General features: G+C 37.4%; 1 protein-coding gene across 35 annotated transcripts in view; it reads right to left on the bottom strand.

The window, feature by feature from the left end:
* Pcdh15 (protocadherin 15) overlaps positions 1-19,142 on the bottom strand; it is a 1,553,555-nt gene that overhangs the window by 334,498 nt on the left and 1,199,915 nt on the right. For all 35 annotated transcript variants that reach the window (XR_001779427.2, XR_001779431.2, XR_001779430.2 and 32 more), the window contains one exon: positions 12,128-12,240. Coding sequence is in view for 18 of the 35 variants with exons in the window: in XM_017313785.2 (XP_017169274.1) it covers positions 12,128-12,240 (113 nt within the window). In the remaining 17 variants the exon portion in view is untranslated. The remainder of the gene's footprint in view (positions 1-12,127; positions 12,241-19,142) is intronic.

Genomic DNA, 19,142 nt, shown 5'->3' with positions numbered 1-19,142 from the left:
TATGGAGACCACCGAAAAGGAAAGCAGATGCGGTGCCCCACCAGGAAACAGAACCTCACTACAGAAACAAACACTGCAGACATGGAGTTCCCACCTGACTTCACGGCCTGCTGAAGGCAGGACTGCTCTGTGCCAGGCCTGTGGACACTGAGCAGTTTGCACACATACGTTGTTGTGAACAGGATTTCCTTCTCTCTGCTTGACTCTTTTTGTTCTTAAAACTACTAAGTGCTGTCCAGAGATATCAAAAATGGTATGGCAACATGCAAATTGTATAATCTATTTCCTCTCACCCAACAAATACATACATATTTTTATGTGCGTGGAGGGGTGGGGGTGGTGGCACAGGGATGAGGGAAGCAGCGCAATTGGATAGTAATGCAAGAAGCTTGTATTCCATATTGAGATTGTGTCATTAGTTTTTACTACCAGCTGCGAACCCTGGAAAACATGTATTATTTGCTCCATGAAAACAAAGTGATTCGGTGGGAGGAAAACTAAACTCAAATTAGATTTTTAGAACAACTGAATTCCTACTTTCCCAATAGCTTTGAAAAGCATGAACATTTTAGCAGTCATTATATAGATAGTGACTTGTTGTAATAATGACTAATGCTTTTGGATACTATTGCACCTTCAGTTCTGTTGGAAGCAGGGCAGATCCATGTCTACTGATTTGTGTCCAAGCCCACATTTTTATTCTTATGCTGTTTGCTGCTCTAGATATAAAACTAGATATACTTCTGCACTGGGGAAAACTAAGAATGTTAATTCAAGTTCAGTGCCACGTGGTATTTAAGATGCAGTCAGGTTGAGCTGAGAGAGACCACACAAGGAAATTCACTGGGAGTTCTCTAAGTTTACAGAACAATAATGAAAGAAAGATGGATGGGCTACATTGGTCCAGAAAGGAATAGGAAGGCAAACACTTCCTATTGAGTTAGACTTAAAATGTAGCATTGAAAGGCAACAATGTTACACTTTGTTCTTCGTTGGATCCAGGTGTTCTGAGGACACTGACTTCTGCTATTCAGCAGCAATCAGAAATGGTGAGAGGTTTAAGAAAGAGACCAAGTGAAAAAGGTAGCATTTAAAGCCATTTACTCTCATAAAATAATGCTATTAACATTGGCAAGTATGTGGATTGAAGTAGAAAAGTATATTTGGAAGCCAGATTTGGGGTGTGGGGGGACAGCTCAGTGAGTAAAGGGCTTGCTGTGCCAGCGTGAGGAACAGGCATGAGTCCCAGCATCCACCTAAAAAGCCAGGCACAGTGGGGTATGTCTCAAATCTCAGCACGGGGAAAGGGGGAACAGGAGGATGTCCAGAGCTCACTGCTCTGCTAGCACTGCAGAATCAGGAAGCTCGAGGTTCAGTGAAGGACCTTGGTTCAAAATGTATGATGAAGATTGAAGAAGACACTACATGCCAGGCATGGTGGCGCACATCTTTAATCCCAGTGCTAATCCCAGTGCTTGGGAGGCAGATGCAGGCGAATTTCTGAGTTCGAGGCCAGCTTGGTTCTACAGAGTGAGTTCCAGGACAGCCAGGGCTATACAGAGAAACCCTGTCTCCAAACAACAACAACAACAAACAAACAAACAACAACAAAAAAGAAGACACTACATGATAATCTCTGCCCTCAATATGCACACACACATACACATACACGGGATCACCCACATACATATGTATACACAGACAAATGAGCATGCGTACGCAACACACAAATTAAAGACCCATGTTTGTTTGTAAAATTTTGGTTATAAGCATCAGTCTTAGAGAAAAGGGTGAAGCAAAACTAAAGTTGAAAATGCCTATGGGTTAGCCTCACACTATTTCGATATCTCAAGGACAAAATGCTGAAAGCATTTCCAGTTGTCAAATTATGATAAGCAAATAGTTATAAGTTCTGGGCTCCTTGCATCCAAGTACTAGAAACAGAGAATAACTTTTATTCGTCCTTTCTGAGGCCTCTTACTTTTGGCCTAGGCTGGTGGTGAACTCTGGGAAATCCTTCTGCCTCAGCCACTAAGTTGCTGGGTCCACAGGCTTGTGGTGCCACAAATGGTTTTCAAAGTCTTTGCATGCTAGCTACTGGTAAGTGATTTAATAAGTAGGTATGCTAAGTGTTAAGAGGGTAATATAAAAGAGCACTTAAATATGTTCCATAGAAAGGAAAATAGATCTCTTCCTAGGATGCTAAGGGGTTTTATATTTCTTTTATATTCATTTGGTTGTGTGCCCAACAAAATTTTTTCTTACAATAACTTTTCTGTTTCTTTTTTTGTATGAACAATTAAATGACTCACTAACCAGAAAGGGACTATATTTATAGCATCTACAAAAAAACTGGTGAAGTGATAACTCTTTTGATAAAAATAATTTTTTTTTACATTTCTAAACTAATGTTTTGTTCTTTTATTAAAAAAAGAAAATAGATTTTTAAATACTATATCCTGATTCTGGTTTCCCTTCCCTCTATGCCTCCTTGTTTCTCCCCACACCCCTGATTTCTGGGTTTACCTTTTTCTCTGTCTCTCATTGGAAAACAAAGAGCTTCTATGGAATAATAATAATAAAATATAGTAAGATTGAAAAAAAAAACCCAACCAAACAGAAAGAAAAGAACCCAAGAAAAGATAAGAAATAGGTAAGACACAGAAGCCCAATTGCTTATATTTTCAATTCAGGAATTCCATAAAAAAATCATAAAACTGGAATCCATTATGAACGTACAAAAAACCTGGAGGGAGGGTGGGAGGGAGGGAGGGAGGGAGGGAGGGAGGGAGGGAGGGAGGGAGGGAGAGAGAGAGAGAGAGAGAGAGAGAGAGAGAGAGAGAGAGAGAGAGAGAGAGAGAGAGAGAGAAAGAGAAAGAGAAAGAGAGAGAGAGAACGAATAAATAGATCTGACATGATATCATGAGTTAAGGAACCTCCAAAGATGTTATTGTGTTTGTTTTCTATCAACCATCTTTTGCTGACCATATAGTCTACTCTTAAAGACCATATAGTCTTTCCCCAGTAAGACTCCCTTGGCAAAAACTCAATTTCCATTTGCAAGTAATCACCAATTGCATCTTTCTTCTGATTAGGGAATGGGACATGAGTCCACTTCTCCTTTCAGCCCTAGCATGCTCTCTGCTGCAGACACATGCAGACCCTCTGAATGCTGCCTCAGTCATAGTGAGCTTACATGTACTTTCACTGTGCTGTTTGGAAGGCTCTGTTCCCTGATGTCCTCCATCCCCTCTGACTCTTACACTCTTTCAGCCACCACCTCCTCCTCCATGAGTTCCCTGAGCTCTGAGGGGAGGAGATGATAAGGAGGGTTGAGGATCTTCATTTGGTGACAAGAGATGCCCACTTAGGTAGGGCTCTGCCTCCTCTGATATTTTTAGATTTCATTTAGATTGCCTTCATATATGTATAAACATTATGAAGCTTCTACTGTATTAGAGTTCCACACTGTTCCTTAAATGGCCTCTTCCTGCTTCCTTCCTCATCCCCCTCCTTAGTTGATTGTCCTGTTCCAGTGACTGTCCTTCATCCATTCACAACTACATATATGCAACTATTGCTCACATTTAAGATGAATGTCCTAATTACTGATTTTAAAGCATGATATTCGTACATTTGAGAAACCTCCATGCACATTTTAAAATATCTTGCCATCCCTACTTTGATGTTAGATTCTCTTTTGTACTGTTATTTTATGCTTTTACATCATCACCTAACATTGAATGCAAAACAGTCCTTGGTGTAAGGTGAGGGGAACAGGTCCTCCCTCAGGAGAGAGGTTTTCAAGTAACATCTAGCTCAGATCCTCCAGGTTTTGTGTTGGAAACATATGGTATCTTCATTTATAGGAACTTAGCTTTAGACCTATGGGTAGCAACCAAGGGTAATAGCAATAGTATATATTTTGGGGAGTTGAGGGGCTTTGGCACCTACCAACAATTTGAAAGGTGGTTTGTTATGCCTAGTATTTTACCCAAGTGGAGTGTGTGTGTGTGTGTGTGTGTGTGTGTGTGTGTGTGTGCATGCAAGCATGTGTGTTTGATATACTGACTTATATGTATTGTATATAATTTTAGGTAAATAAATATTATAAATTTTATGGATTTTTCAGCTATCCCTAATGTTATCTTACCCTCTGTCCTCCCTCTCCTTTTGTATTGATATCTCCCCCTCTGCCTGATTTTAAGTGCCTTCCCCACTCCTTTCTACATATGTCCCGTGCAAATTTCTTGTATCCTGGTATTCTCTCTCATTTGAGTAATGTCCTCTATTTCAATTTGGGCTTAAATTTGGACATCTTATTGGTATGGCTTAAAACAAGTCTATGTTTCCCTGGTCAAAGACACAATATAATATTAATAGCTAATTAATGGGCTACTGATTTCAATTCCTTTAAAATTATCCTGCATTCAAGTCTACAGAATATCATCCAGGGTGCTAAAACTTAAAGGCCACATCCAGAAGTTTGGAAGTAAAGTTACTAGAAATTGTCTATAACTCATAAAATATGTAATAGATAGCACGAACAAAATACACAGAATTATGTTGTGCACAGTAGAATTGATTTGTCTTCAAGGTCATAAATCCAAGTAACTCTTTTCTCATAGGAATAAATATATTTCCATTTGACAAAGAAAGATATCTTCACCACATAGAATACAGGAAGCATACTCTCAGAAGGTTTTATATTATGACAACATGATAAAATCAACAGACTTCCCAGCTAGGGATTATTTTTAATATAATGAAATACATTTTACTTTTGTTTCAAGTTGCTTATCTGTTTGGAACTTATTACAATGGAAAAGGAACTCTTCAAAACCCTTATACTCTTCTCAATGATAAAATCATTTCCTTTTGTTTAGACTTTAGAATACAAGGAGGCCAGCAATTTTCAACAATTTGAAAAAGATGGTTGCGCTCACTCCTGTGAGGATGATAGCTTTGGAAAGGGTTTTATCCAACTTGAGGTAGTTCTGAACTTTTTCCTCCCTCTACTATGACAGGGGAGCTCTGGGAAGTGGCTGTTCTCATTCCCAAAGTAGCCTCAACTTTTGCAAAACACCACTGAAGTGCCTTTTCTGAACTCATTGACAAACAACCCACTTTGCATTTTATGAATGTCGAAGACCAACGATGTAAAAAATATTGATGTAAAAAATGGACTGGAAGGTGTGCTGCAGAGGTACTATTCCTCTTCTCTGTTCTTGAGAAAACAAACAAACAAAGTTTTACTTGGCTGAGAGAGGCTTTCCACTATTCATTTTAATATTTCTATGGGAAATTCAAGAGTTGCATGGAAAAGAAAATGCTGCTTTGGTACAATACAGTGGGTGATGGCAAAGTTCATGAGTAAGAAGTGGAGTGTGGGCTTTGGGGTGAGAGGAGAGAGATGAGTGTGGCTGTGAGGGAAGAGGAACTGGAGCAGGGTAGTTTGTGTGTAGCCTGGAGTGGAGGTGTCTCATGTGGGAGAACAATGGACAGTAACGTGGTTCTTGTAGAAAAATAGCACGGGGATAGGATAGTTTATGTGAAGGATCAAAGTGAGGGCTGGGGTAGTGCATGTAGAAAAGCAAGGCAGGGGCTTTTTTGAGCTCATGTAGGATGTAGAGATGGGTCTTGGGTGGTTCCTGTGGGGAATGGAGTCAGGGCTGGTAAAGTTCTTGTGGTGATGTGGTGTGGGGGCTGAGTGACTCACTTAGGGCATGGAATGGGGACTGTGGAAGCTCTTACAGGTATGGAGTGGAGACTGGGAGCGTTCATGTGGACATGGAGTGGGAGGTGGGAAGATTCACGTCAGACATGGAGTGGGGGATAGGGTAGAATGTGGAGTGGGGGATGGGTGGTTCTTGTGGCTTGAGTGGAGTGGTTGGATGTTGCTTTCATCTAAACATGCCAGGGGACTTAGACTACTTGCTGTTAAATCTTCAAAGTGACCTATGTAGGTAAAAGGCGCTTACCAAAACTATGTGTCTGTAAAGGGGCCGAATAAACTTCCTCTTGTTCACCTAGAAGTGGCAGGTCAACTTGTGTGAAAGGCAAGTGACCAAGCAGACTCTTGCCTCTGTGTATATTTTGTCAACATCCATTTGGGGAGTCACTGCATTCACCTCCCTTGTGAATGAACAGTGGTGTGAGGTTGACATGCCACACTCCCATTCCTCTTACCAATACATAAATCAAAAGGAGTCAATTCGTTATCCTATTACTTAGAATAATTAGGCATATTCCAGGTCAATGTGAAAATATTAAAATTATTATTGAAGAAGCAAAGACCATGCATGTTTTACGTGGTAGTATACTAAATACAAACATTCAAAATAAGATGATTTTTTACCACTGTGTCTAAGGGGTCAATGGTCTTCAGAAAGTAGGCTGCTTTTGAAGAAAGGAAGGATTATAGTGTATTCTGAATGGTAGCTCTGACTTAAAATTTCTGTGGGAAATAGAGAAAGAAATTCATGTCACCTAAGAGACCTTGGCAGGAGCAGGGTGCTGGGTTTCATCCTTTACCAATTTGATGGTGTGAAGGATGGGTCTTTGTTTCCCAGAGTCCATGTGCTCCTAGCTTCTAATGGGAAGGTGTCAGGAGATGGGTCCATGTGAGATATTATTTTATAAGGATTGAGTGTTCACAGATGGAGTTATGTTCTTTAAAATGCATCTGATCAGGGCCACAGAGTTGGTTCATTGGTGATGAGAGCTTCCTTGATTTTGGAGGATTTGTGTTTGGTTCCCACCACAGTGCTGTGAAACTCACAACTACCTGCAATTCTAGCAGCTTGGGTCTGGCAGCCTCTTTTGGCATCCAGGCTTGGTCCAGGAAGTGGCACCATTAGGAGGTGAGGCCTTGTGGAAGTAGGTGTGGCCTTGGTGGAGGAAGTGTATCACTGTGGGCATGGACTTTAAGACCCTCCTCTTAGCTGCCTCGAAGCCAGTCTTCTACTGATCTTCAGACAAAGATATAGAACTCTCACCTCCTCTGGCACCAAGCCTGCCTAGACACTGCCATGCTCCCACCTTGATGATAATGGACTAAACTTCTGAACCTGAAAGCCAGCCCCAATTAAATGTTGTCCTTATAAGAGTTATCTTGCTCATGGTGTTTCTTCACAGCAATGCAAACCCTAACTAAGACAGTATGAATTCTCCTACACAGCTGGCATACATACTGATAATGACTCTTGAGAAAAGGACTCTAAGTGATCCTATTATGCTCTCTTAAATATGTGAAGACACAAGAAGATGTTGTGAACCACTCATAAAACAGCAAAATTGTCAGGGCTCACCTCATGTCACTCAGAATGAGAAAAAGAAAGTTCATGATCATTGGATTGTGGGAGTTTGGGTTAAATAGTGGTTAGAGCCACTTCCTAGAACATACTTTGTGTATCCATTGTTTAAATAGAATATAGAAGAATAAGGACACTAACCATCTGGGGCAACACACACCTGTGATGCCAGAACTTGAGAGGGAGGTAGAAGGATCAGGAGTTTGAGACAAATCTCTTCACTATGTAGTTCGATTATGTAATTGGCTAATAAAAGCCTCTTGATAAATGGAAAGAGAAAGAAGGGAAGAAAGGGTGAGACAAGAGTATGGGGAGGAGGAAAGGGACAAGGAGAATAGATCTAAGATCATATAGCGTCTAGTATTTCTAGAACTCTGAAGGCATGACATTTCTACTCTATGGCATATGACTTGCCAGTAGCTGGGGAAAGGCAGCCAAATGCAGTATTTTATTTGTTTGTTTTGCTCTAACATTTTTATTACTGAAGGATCTTGTTTATTCTTCTCCAAAGCAAAGGTTCATGTTCCTTTCTCTCCTCCTGCCTCTCTCCTCTCTCTTCTATATACGTAGACAACATTACACATTACAGAGGTAAAACATAATAGCCAGTAAGGTACAACTCTCTTAAACGATCTAATGAATTCTGACAGTTCATTCACTATCCATAGGAGATTCCCATCTTTGTATATTGAAAAACAATGATGGATGATGGGTGACAGGCTGCTTTCTGTGACCTTGAAGCCTGCCATCCTTCAACATGACAAAGTCTGTGTTTAAAAACCACATGAGGCTGGGCAGGCAGGGCAGATGGTAGAGAGGTTGGGAGGCAACATGCAGAGAGGCATGTCTGTGGTGACTTTAAAGAGACTTGGTTGACAATGTGACAAGTTTCACAGGGCGCAAGGGAAAGCAGAGAGAGAGAGAGAGAGAGCGAGAGAGAGAGAGAGAGAGAGAGAGAGAGAGAGAGAGAGAGAGAGAGAAAGAGAGAGAGAGAGAGAGACAGACAGAGACAGACAGAGACAGACAGAGAGACAGAGAGACAGAGAGAGAGAGAGCCAGCCTGTATGTGAGAAATAGGCAGATGGAATTATTTAAGCATCAGGGTAGATTATGCGAAGGACTGCATGCATAAGGGCAGAAAACTTATGAGGGGGTGAAAATGTCTGTTTCTTGATAAAACAGCAGTTCACAGAAGAATCAAGTGAAGGCTTAGGTGTTCAAGCGAATGTTGACGGTTTGTGGCACCATTCACTTGGCACAATTATATAGACTGGAAGTAGATTTCCAGGTGAAAAATAGAAATATCATTGTCATCATCAGTAGGAAAATGCAGTCCTGCAATCAGGAAGTGTAAGCTGAAGAAACCCTTTCCTCCCCAACTTGCTTCTTGGTCATGATGTTTCTGTAGGAATAGAAATTCTGACTAAGACAGAATACATATACATATACATATACATATACATATACATATACATATACATATACATATACATATACATATACATATACATGTGTGTGTGTGTGTGTGTGTGTGTGTATGTATGTGTGTATAGATGTATTATATCATGCCTGTGGCTCTGAATTAAATTAAGATGCTCCTGCCAGGCACATGAGAAGCCACCAAGTGGCAGCAGGAAGGAAGCTCAAGATACCATAATGTAGTGTTAACAGTTTTGCTGTGGCCCTTGCTTAATCAGATTTTAATGAAAGCTTTTAATCAAAAGGATTTAGATGAAGTACAACTATTCTTTAAGGAGCCAAGAGACAACAATGAATTATTAATAATTTATTCATTTGATCTCTTTTAATAATTCAAGATATTTGCTTTGTACTGTATGCCTAGTGTATAAATACTTCTTTGAGTATGCTATAGTAATGACAGTAAATTTTCTGTGATTTGTTCAAGATTCTCAGCACATGTGCTAAATCTGTGGTTATCTAACATCTGAAATATGTAATTTTGTAATTCTATCTCATAAGAAATGAGTGGTCATTGCTTTCAGGAGGATCATGTGGAAGGATGAGATTGTTTACAATCCAAACTGTGATGCCATTGAATAATGGGTGTATGTCATGGATAATGATTCAAAGACCAAGGTCCATAAACGGAATCACTCTGGACACAGAAAATGACTGATTCCCATCCTCAATGTGTCCCACGTTTTCAACATCCTCAGATGAGAGCCACCAACTAGGGCCTGGAAACCTGTTTTGCAGTGGGGTGTCCCTTTCTTCTTTGTTGTGTGTGCTTGGTTGTTTCCTAGGGAGGCTGAAATTTCTAACTACTCAATTTTGTCTTCGAGGCTTCACTTTTATGTTTTTTATTTGTCAGCAGAATAAACCACTGGCAGAAGCAGCAAGAAATAAAGTTGAGAAATCCCTGGTTCGTGACACAAACCATCTGTTAGTGTGCTGTGTTCCTCTTAAAGGAAAAGATGCCTCTTCGGTCCATGGGCAGATGTGGTCCTAGTTTACTCTTCCCAAACAAATTTGGATCCAATTCCACCACAACAGACAACCTTCTATAGTCAATGAAAAGAAAAACACTCACATAGGAGAAAAAAATAAAGAAAATGAAATATGTACTACTCAGGAGAATTGTGTGTGTGACTGTGGCATTTCAAAGAATGCCAGGGTTTGCAGCCACTATTTTTGCCTATTGTTAGTTTTGCAATTGATAATCTTTGCTCGTGGTCTCATCAGGCCACCTTTGGGTCCAGCAATGTCTGTAAAAACGTCATTGATAGTATAAAGTGTTAGAACACCAACACTTATCTGTTCACATTTCTAATTGATTTTTTTCCCTGTAATTGGTGGACTGAGTTACACTGCCCTCAGATGTCTCAGGACAACTGCTGTGCATGGTAAAGGAAATAGATTTCATGTTTAAAATGAAGCAATCTGGAAACAATATGTAGACAGCTTCCAAGATTCCCGCAAAGATAAGCATCATGGGGCCCAGAGAGATGGACATAGGAAGAGGATGGATATTGCTTAACTTCTGTGCTGTCCCACAATAGTTACAAATCAATGCCCAATGAGCCCCCTGTATGTGAGTGGTTTGTACAAAGGGAGACAATAGTGTGCCTTTGCTGAGGGCATTCAAGGGGGCTGTATTCCCTCTGTGTATCCAGAAGGTGCTCTGCCTGTCTTCTGTTGACTGCTTGCAGTGAGCTGTATTATGCTTCTAATTGTTGTCAAAAACACATCTGCTTCCATTTATTGGGGAAAAAAATCTCTTGACCCATCAACATTAAGCTTGGGGTAGTCTTCAGAAAAATCTTTGAAGCTCCAGATAATTGAAATACCCTCTTTGGGAAAAACTTTAGGTCTTCTTTTATCTGCTCTCTGTCAGAAAGATAAAAATCTAGGGTGATGGAGACTTACCCACTTCAACACTATTAGTTCTCCAAGGACACAAAATTACTAAATAAAGATGTTACCTGTTATACATATATTATAATGGGAGGCAAGAGACTATTATGTACTATGAACTAAAATTAAATGTCTTTAGTATAATAGTATCGGAAGTTGGACGTAGGGATATTTAATCCAGATAAGTATCTCTAAGCAACTGCAGAGTCTGTGCAGTGAAAGGAGCCTGAGTTTGGATTAAATAGAAGCAAATCTTGTCACTCTTCTACTCAGTATCAGCTGCATATTTCTATGACACTTACAGACCCTGAACTTCATATCCACAGACAGGGGTGTGAATGAGACAGCCAGGGGGTGGCACCCAGCCAAGGACTAGCTATAAAACCAATATTCCCAGAGCATCTGTTCAGCAAGTCTCCTTTCTTCATTTCCTTTGTATTTAAAATTTTTATTTAATTAGGTAATTTATTTATGTGGCTCTAGGGATTGGAACAAGGGCTTCATGGCTACCTGGTAAATGTTCTACCATTGAGCCAATGCAATATTAATATTTTCAGTTATTTTTTAAAAAGAAGATATCAGTGGGCATCATATTATACCTAACTATGGGGCATGCATATATGTGTGTGTGTGTGTGTGTGTGTGTGTGAAAATACTATGTAATATGTGTGATATTTATTCAGGGTTTATCTTTTACTCACTATTATCCTCATTCAGTATTTTTTTTTTTTACTCAGCAAATCCTTATTCTTTCTTCTAACTGAAATCTTAAGTCTTAACAGTCCAATGCTGTCTATCAGGATTAGCCCATTTCCACAGTTCTTCTGTGATTTCATTATAATCAGTAATACTATTAAATAATAATTACTTAATATTACAGTTAAAATATAATATTGCTTTAATGTCAAGTAGGTTCCTGAGCTTAAAATTTCCTTTCAATTCTAGATTCATCTTTCAATATAAAGAAAATAGCCAGGCATACATTTAAAAATCCCAGGAAGAGCAAAACTTTCAATGTTTATGCTAGAAAAATTAAAAGCACCAAAAATAATATATTGAGACAAATAATATATAAAGCATATCATATTTTAATGTTGTCATTGTTTATCTTTCATGTCAGCAGTTATTTTACCACAAATAAATGTTAAAATATAACATGATTTAAATTAAACTTATGCAACTCTGACCAATACACACATGTGCATGCAAGCATGTGCACGTGTGTGCACACACACATACATATACACATGATACTCATACATTGAATACTGCTATAAATATAGTTTCAGAGAAAAATTCAACACTTATAGATAAAAATAAGTTATTGTGGTCCATATTTATTCTTATTTTTAAAATGTAAGAAGTCTACAGTAGCCTCCTAATGTTCCTTTGATTAACATTTCATAAACAAAAGGAAATAAGATTTTAGTTTAATTTACCTTAATAACCAAATCAAATTTTTGATGGAAGTCTCTGTTTACTGGCTCCAGGAGAGTGAGTTCTGCAGTCCTGGGATGCATATGGAAGAAGCGGGGGTAATCCTCAGGGGTGCCTGTGAGACAAGAGACTCAGTTCAGAACTGACAATGAACAGAAACTTGCCGATCTGATTCATCCCATTCCTTCATTAACTAAGCAGCACAGTTACAATCTCATTAGTAAATTAAGTTTATTATTTATCCAGTGTACAGATAGCAGATACAAATGTGATATATAATTAATTACTTTATGGGTTAGAGAAGGGAAGATATTTGTTTGGGTGATTTTTCTGAATTTCTTTTTATTAAGATAGCCCTTTAATTATTTTGGAAATTCATCATATTAAAAAAGACACGAAGGAGAGAAAAATCAAATTTTGGATTATAAAATTACTTTTAAATCCTGCATAAATCTTAATTATACTCTTCATTGGTTTTTTGACATATCTTATATCACATGGAGATATAAAACTAAATATCAAGATGCCTAGGAACTACAGCAGTGAAGTTTTTTTTCTTTCTTTATTTCTTTTTTTTTCTTCTCTTTTCTTTTCTTTTTCTTTCTTTTCTTTTCTTTTTTTTTTTTTTATCAGTGTTCAGCTCAGTATGCCAACTACTGAAATTTTAACTGAGGCTGTTTTGGGATGTGTGTTGATATTTCTTAAATACAGGTACTTTAGTCCACTGAGATATTTTTGTTCTAACAATTTTTCTTGACTTTACCTGTGTCATCTTTCTCTCTGTGTTAGGATATTCTTGTTTCCAAAGTAAAGAAATGTCAGGTCATAGTTGTCAGATATAAAAGTCAAGACATATTACATTAATAATTAAGCATGTCTGTAACCAACAGTGACCCAGGCAATGATTTATACTTGTAATGGGGACATGGAAGTTGGAGAGATTAAATATTCCTACCAAGGAGAAATTTATATTTACTTATTTCAGCAGTGGTAAGGTCAGTTGTCCTGTAAATTTCAGAACACATTCATAGATTCAAGTGAATTGAGATTCCACCTCTCAGTTTGGACACATGTGGTATGAATAAAGGGTATTGCAAAACCCATGAAGGAACTGGCACAACTGACCTGTACCAAAGCCTTGTTTACCTTCTTTGTAATAGCACTGGGGATGGACCCTAGAGCCTTTCTCCTGATCAGGACTCTGCCACTGCCTGCATCCTCAGCTCAACTTCATAGGAACCATTATTGTGATAAGTAACCTGGCTAATTAAATGGTAATATATCTTTGAATAAATGCTATACCCTTACATATTCATGTAAATACATATTTACACACGTATGTAGTCTTTAACTTTCAATGTGGTTATCTTTAGATAAGTAAAATTGAACTTAGAAAACCGGCCTACTACAAAGGAATATATAGTATATTGAAAAGGAAAGATCATAATAATAAAAAATTGATGATATGAAAGAGAGAGAGGGAGTGGTATAGAAGTCAGACTTGATTGATGATTAATGTTTTATTTTGGGGCCCATAAATAAGTTCTATGTAATTATAAAACAGATTAGATTTAAAAAATACCTCAAAGATGTTGATCTACACATGAACTCATTTGCTGACAAATATGACCAAATATGTTTATGTTTCTAATTTATAATATTAAAAACAATAATGATCTACTGATCATAATGGATGGCAGTTGGCATAATTTGAAGAGTGGAAAATCAGATAACATATCAGTACTTTTTTTAAATGGTCAGCTATACTGGGAAGCCAAAGAACTGATAGCAAACATTTGCTGACATATCTCAGTAACTTCAAAAGGAAACAGTTTGATATCTTATCCCAGTGAATATGGCCATGACAGAAAAATTATAAATTAAGATGTGTACAGTACTCATATCATGATGGCAGGTCTGATGCTTTTATTCTTAGATAACTGTGAGGGTATTTTAGAATAAGTTAAATAATTAATTATGTGACAGTTGAATTCTAGCACTTGTTATAAGTGTAGGAAATTGATTAGAAATAGCAAAAGGACATGAATTAGGAGTAAACATCAACATAAAATAAGACTATTTCTATCTTAAATCTTGAATTAGAAGTAAATCTATACTCTCACGTTACAGTTTATCATTACGAAGCAACACGCATACTCCATGGCTTTGCACTCTGAAATGGCAGCACACTTGGAAGCAGTGGTCATCCTTGTTTATCAGATTGTCGTTGTGTGGGAAACCCCCTTTATCAAATGTAGTTATCTTTCTCAAGGATGTTTTTCTCTCTGGTTCGATGGCATGAATTCAAAAGAACTGTGAACTCTTTCCCTACAGGGGTCAATATGGATTTACACAGGTTCTAAGCTGCCACCCACTTTTCAAGAGCCAGCAAGGTTTCCCTCCTGAACGTCACACTCTATGGATATCAAAAAATAGAAACAGACCAAATATGTTCCTAATTGTAAAGTTCCTAATTGCTTCATATTTAAGATAATAGAGCTCTACTGATCATTATGGAGGGTGGTTGTCACCCTTTGAAGAGTGGAAAATCAGATAACATATCAGCATTTTTTAATATGCTCAACTATACTGGGAAGCTAAATAACTGATAGCACACATTTCATTTAAATGAAATTATTCAAGCTAGTGATGAAAAAAAAACAGGCTAATAATAACAAAAATGATGAGAGGATACCCCATCACATTTACAGGATAGGGTCTTCATCAGGAGCCAAAGACGGAAATGTTAATCTTGGCCTTCAGTACTGCAACACTTTCTATGTGTCTGCATTTATCTTTGTGCTGTGGATATTTACATGAGAGTTCTGGGATGACAACACAAAATAGGTTACACATTATCCATAAAATGGCTTCAACAGACACAACAGCAGCAACAACAGAACATCATTTGTTTACAGTAAATCTAAGAGGCAGCCAGGTGAAATCAGGCCATGGGAAGCACAACGTGTTCTGTGGAGAATCTCGACAAACTTCAACTTATGTTTCCAATAAACACAACTAAGGAAAAAAAAAACAATGGGAGGGAAATCAGTGTAAATTAAAAATGGTTCAATAGAAATATTATTTACAAAATGTGAACATTATTTGGAACTCTGTTATCCTGCCTGGTGTACTTCAAAAGAAAAAGATGAAAATCAAAACTGGAAAGTGTAAGTATATTTGCAAGAAATCTATAATAAATAATGATGAATAGCAGATTTTTAAACAGTTATTTTATGGACATTTGTAATAGATACTCGTGGGTTAATGAGCTATGTTTGAAGCCTTTCTCAGGTAATAAGATAGAAGAAATGGAAGGGAGTATAGACATAAAAACTTTACTTTGTTCATCATTTCTTAAGTAATAGCAAATGGAAAATATTTGATTCTCTTATGTTTTTGTATATTTCCATTGAAGCTTATTGAAAGTACAGTATAATTCAGAGCTGGCTCTGATAGCCTTGCCAGCCATCTCTTCAGAGCAGAATGTCGTGGGGGTAGGCTGGAAGGTTAGCCAAGAACATAAACGAATTATGAAACTCCGCTGATCTGGGAAAAGGGGTTTAGCTTCCTGAGAGGAACATGTATTAGCCGATAACTCTCGGTTTACTGTGGGGGAAACATTGTAATCTTTTTATTTATAAATCTTTTTCTTCATCTAAGTGCCAAATGGCCCTATGGGGAAGATGTTATTGGATCTATGAAGAACAGGATGCTCAGAGAGATTAAGGGGGAGAATAACTTGAACTTTCACAGCTTGTAAGTGAATGAGGCAGGAGTCTACCGAATCGAATCTGTTTCCCGATTCCCAACCCCTCTCCAACAGGTCCTCAAGTCCCTCCTAACGAATTACACAGCTGGGTTTATTGGCCTGTTGTAGAAGGTAGATTTGTAGAAATTATTAAAGTATACTAACAGAACAAATGTGTGGATAGAGATCTAAAAAAACAAAACTAGAGTAAATGCTATGGCACTTTAATATTCTATATTTCTTAAAAATATGATGCTTTCCTAAGAAGAACTAAAGATAAGATGTTTATGTATCCATCATACACATATACTTGTCTGAAACTCTTGCATAGAAATAGCTTTGATTGCCCAGATTTTAATACAAACTTGAAATCTCTATCCCAAAAAATTCAACTATGAACATAGTATTATAGTGAATTTCAGAATATAATTCTATTGTCAACAGAACCCATGCATGTGAAAATCATATATACAAAAATGTCTATATTTCTACCTTCATAGTTCTGGGAAAGAAAAGAAAAGCTGAATTAAGCCCTGTGTAATGTTTAAAATGCTGGATTTAATGTGTTTTCTGTCAGAGAAGTATAGTTACTTTACCATGAACTTCACATATTCTAAAAGTATAAATTTCACATTGGTGCAGGTAGCACCGTTACTATCAAAGCAAAGTTCTTGGCAACCATTACACGATCCCCCTATTCACTGTTCAATTATTTTCCAGCATGTGTAATTTTTTATGGCATCATCTATACCTACCATGACAATCTTGTAATTAATATTCTTTTCTGCACTTATGGGCCATTTCTTTTTATTGCTTTGGGATTTTTCTATTATATCCACATACCAAGGTTTCTCTAGCCTTCTGTTTATATGAGGATGCCAATAGCATTTAGTCACAGATGTAGTTTCTATACCATTACTCCATACATCAGCTAGTGGATGAGCACTGATGTTCCTTTATCTCGGATAAATAGTCAGAGTGAGAACCCTTGAAGATATTGAGTTCCCATATTTCCAAATATTGAGTTCTAAATATTTCCCATATTCTTTAGGGCAGTAGTTGCAAATGTCTCAGATGTGTGTGTGTGTGTGTGTGTGTGTGTGTGTGTGTGTGTGTGTTGTATAATCACCACCTCACTGGTTATTCACATGGGCTATGGCTAAAGTGTCCTCTGTGAGATTCTTATCTTAGTAGCCAGATTTGCTCATTGTCTCTAGGGTCTTTTTTCCTAAGGGCCCATTTAGATGAAATAATACAATTCATAGGCTTCTTCAACCTATTATGAAGCATTAGAGATGTATCCAAGCACCTCTGTTCATGAATACCACTTTTTTTTTTTTTTCATTTTTAATCATGCTTCTCTTTTGAGGAAAATGTTAGTTTTCCCACAGTGACTGCACCAATTGACACTCCAGTCTGGCACTGTATGGTAGTTTTGTCTTCTCCATGTGTTTCCTAGCAACTGATGGGTCAGTTTTTACAACTGGGCAACTCAGACAAGAGTGCAGTGAGTTCTTAATTAGCTTTCCTTTCAGGGTAAATAAACTAAGAGAACTTTCACCTACCTTTCACATATAGTTTACATGTTTTCTATGATAAATCATCTATTCAAACTTTAGTTAAATTACAGTTGAACTCTTTCTTATGACATTGTCATCCTATATATATTCCCAGTGAAAGTCTTTCATTATATTTACACTTTGCTAACCTAGACCTTTTCCTTTCACTTGTATTTGTAAGTCAGTTAACAACTTGAAAATCAAATGAATTTTTTTATTTTGGTACCATCAAATTTTAAATTTTCTGGTTCTGTGTCAGCATTTTGCTGAGTTTGAGAAATAAAAGCTAACTCTAAAGATGATTAAAACTTTCATGTCTATTGTTTACAAGGTGAAGTATATAGCTTTATATCTTAGACGTGGGGATGGAATGGTCTTCATGCGAACTTGCATATAGGGTTATGGACTTCTATGTACTTGGTTGTGGTAGATGATCCAGTCATTGGGCATTACTGGGTGCAAAGATGAGCTGCTTGTGAGATCTCCATCTCCAGTGTCTCCATTAACTCACTGTGAGCTTTTTGTTCCTTCTCAGTGTCTTATGATCCTTAATGGAACTTTCTAAGAGCCTCTACCACCTCACCGTGAGCACTGAGCTAATGGCCTTCTGATTCCATAAAGTGGCTGGAACAAAGGTCCTTTTATCCACTTTTATTGACATACCTGCCTCTCACATGTCCTCAACATTTTCTTGAACTGCAGAAGGAACATTCTGTTCAAAAATCTTAGTTCCAAGACAAGCACAAGTTCAATTGTCTGGGTTTGAACAAACAGATTTCCAACTAAAAATAACATTATTATCATTGCTTATTATATTGAAAATAACATTATTATCATTGCTAATTATATTGAAGGTGTATTTCTATTATACTAAAGTGGGACTATATACACATACACTCACATATAATATATATATATATATTATGTGTGTGTGTGTGTGTGTGTGTGTGTGTGTGTGAGAGAGAGAGAGAGAGAGAGAGAGAGAGAGAGAGAGAGAGAGAGAGAGAGAGGAGAGAGAGAGACTGTGTGTATAAATTCTGCCTAATTATGATTGATATATGCAGGAATATGTCTTATTATTGCTCCCATAAAGACATGAAAATTTGCATATAGGTATTCCCAAAGCTAATATTATTGATAAGGAATGATTCATTTTATAAGTGCCAATCAAATATTACTAATGAATACCATCCAAGCTAAAAACAACTTTAATATGTAGTTTATCGTCAACTGCTTGTCTTGAAGCCCTTTAAGTGATGCATGAATGTTGAGTGTCTTGGAAAAGTGAGGGCATTGATATATCAAATTATCCAAGGGCACAAGTGCATTTGGAAAGAAAAGGGCCACTCAGACCACTGGGATCTATCACATTTGGAAAATATTCACTCCAAGAAACAACTCTCCTGAAAATTTCTGTCTGAAAATGTTATGACACAGACATCTCCCAAGTTCTTCATTTTCTCCAGTGAATCCTGGTCTTGTTTAATCTTGGAATAAGCAATAGTAATATTACAATCCTCTGATTTTTAAGTTCAAAGACTCTCCTTTAATATTGCATTCCTCTTAAGTCCAAAGGTTTCTCCTTTGTAGTAAATAACATTAGTTGGGATTTTAATATTTTTTGTAGGACTTAAAAATCTTCATTTGTATCAAATTACCCTCGGTGTTACAGTTCTTATGATACCTATTGACTCTAGCGATTTGCTT

The sequence above is a fragment of the Mus musculus genome, chromosome 10 (assembly GCF_000001635.26).
Source record: "Mus musculus strain C57BL/6J chromosome 10, GRCm38.p6 C57BL/6J".
Taxonomy (NCBI): domain Eukaryota; kingdom Metazoa; phylum Chordata; class Mammalia; order Rodentia; family Muridae; genus Mus; species Mus musculus.
The sequence above is the reverse complement of the archived record's forward strand: the minus strand, read 5'-3'. Positions and strand labels throughout refer to the sequence as shown.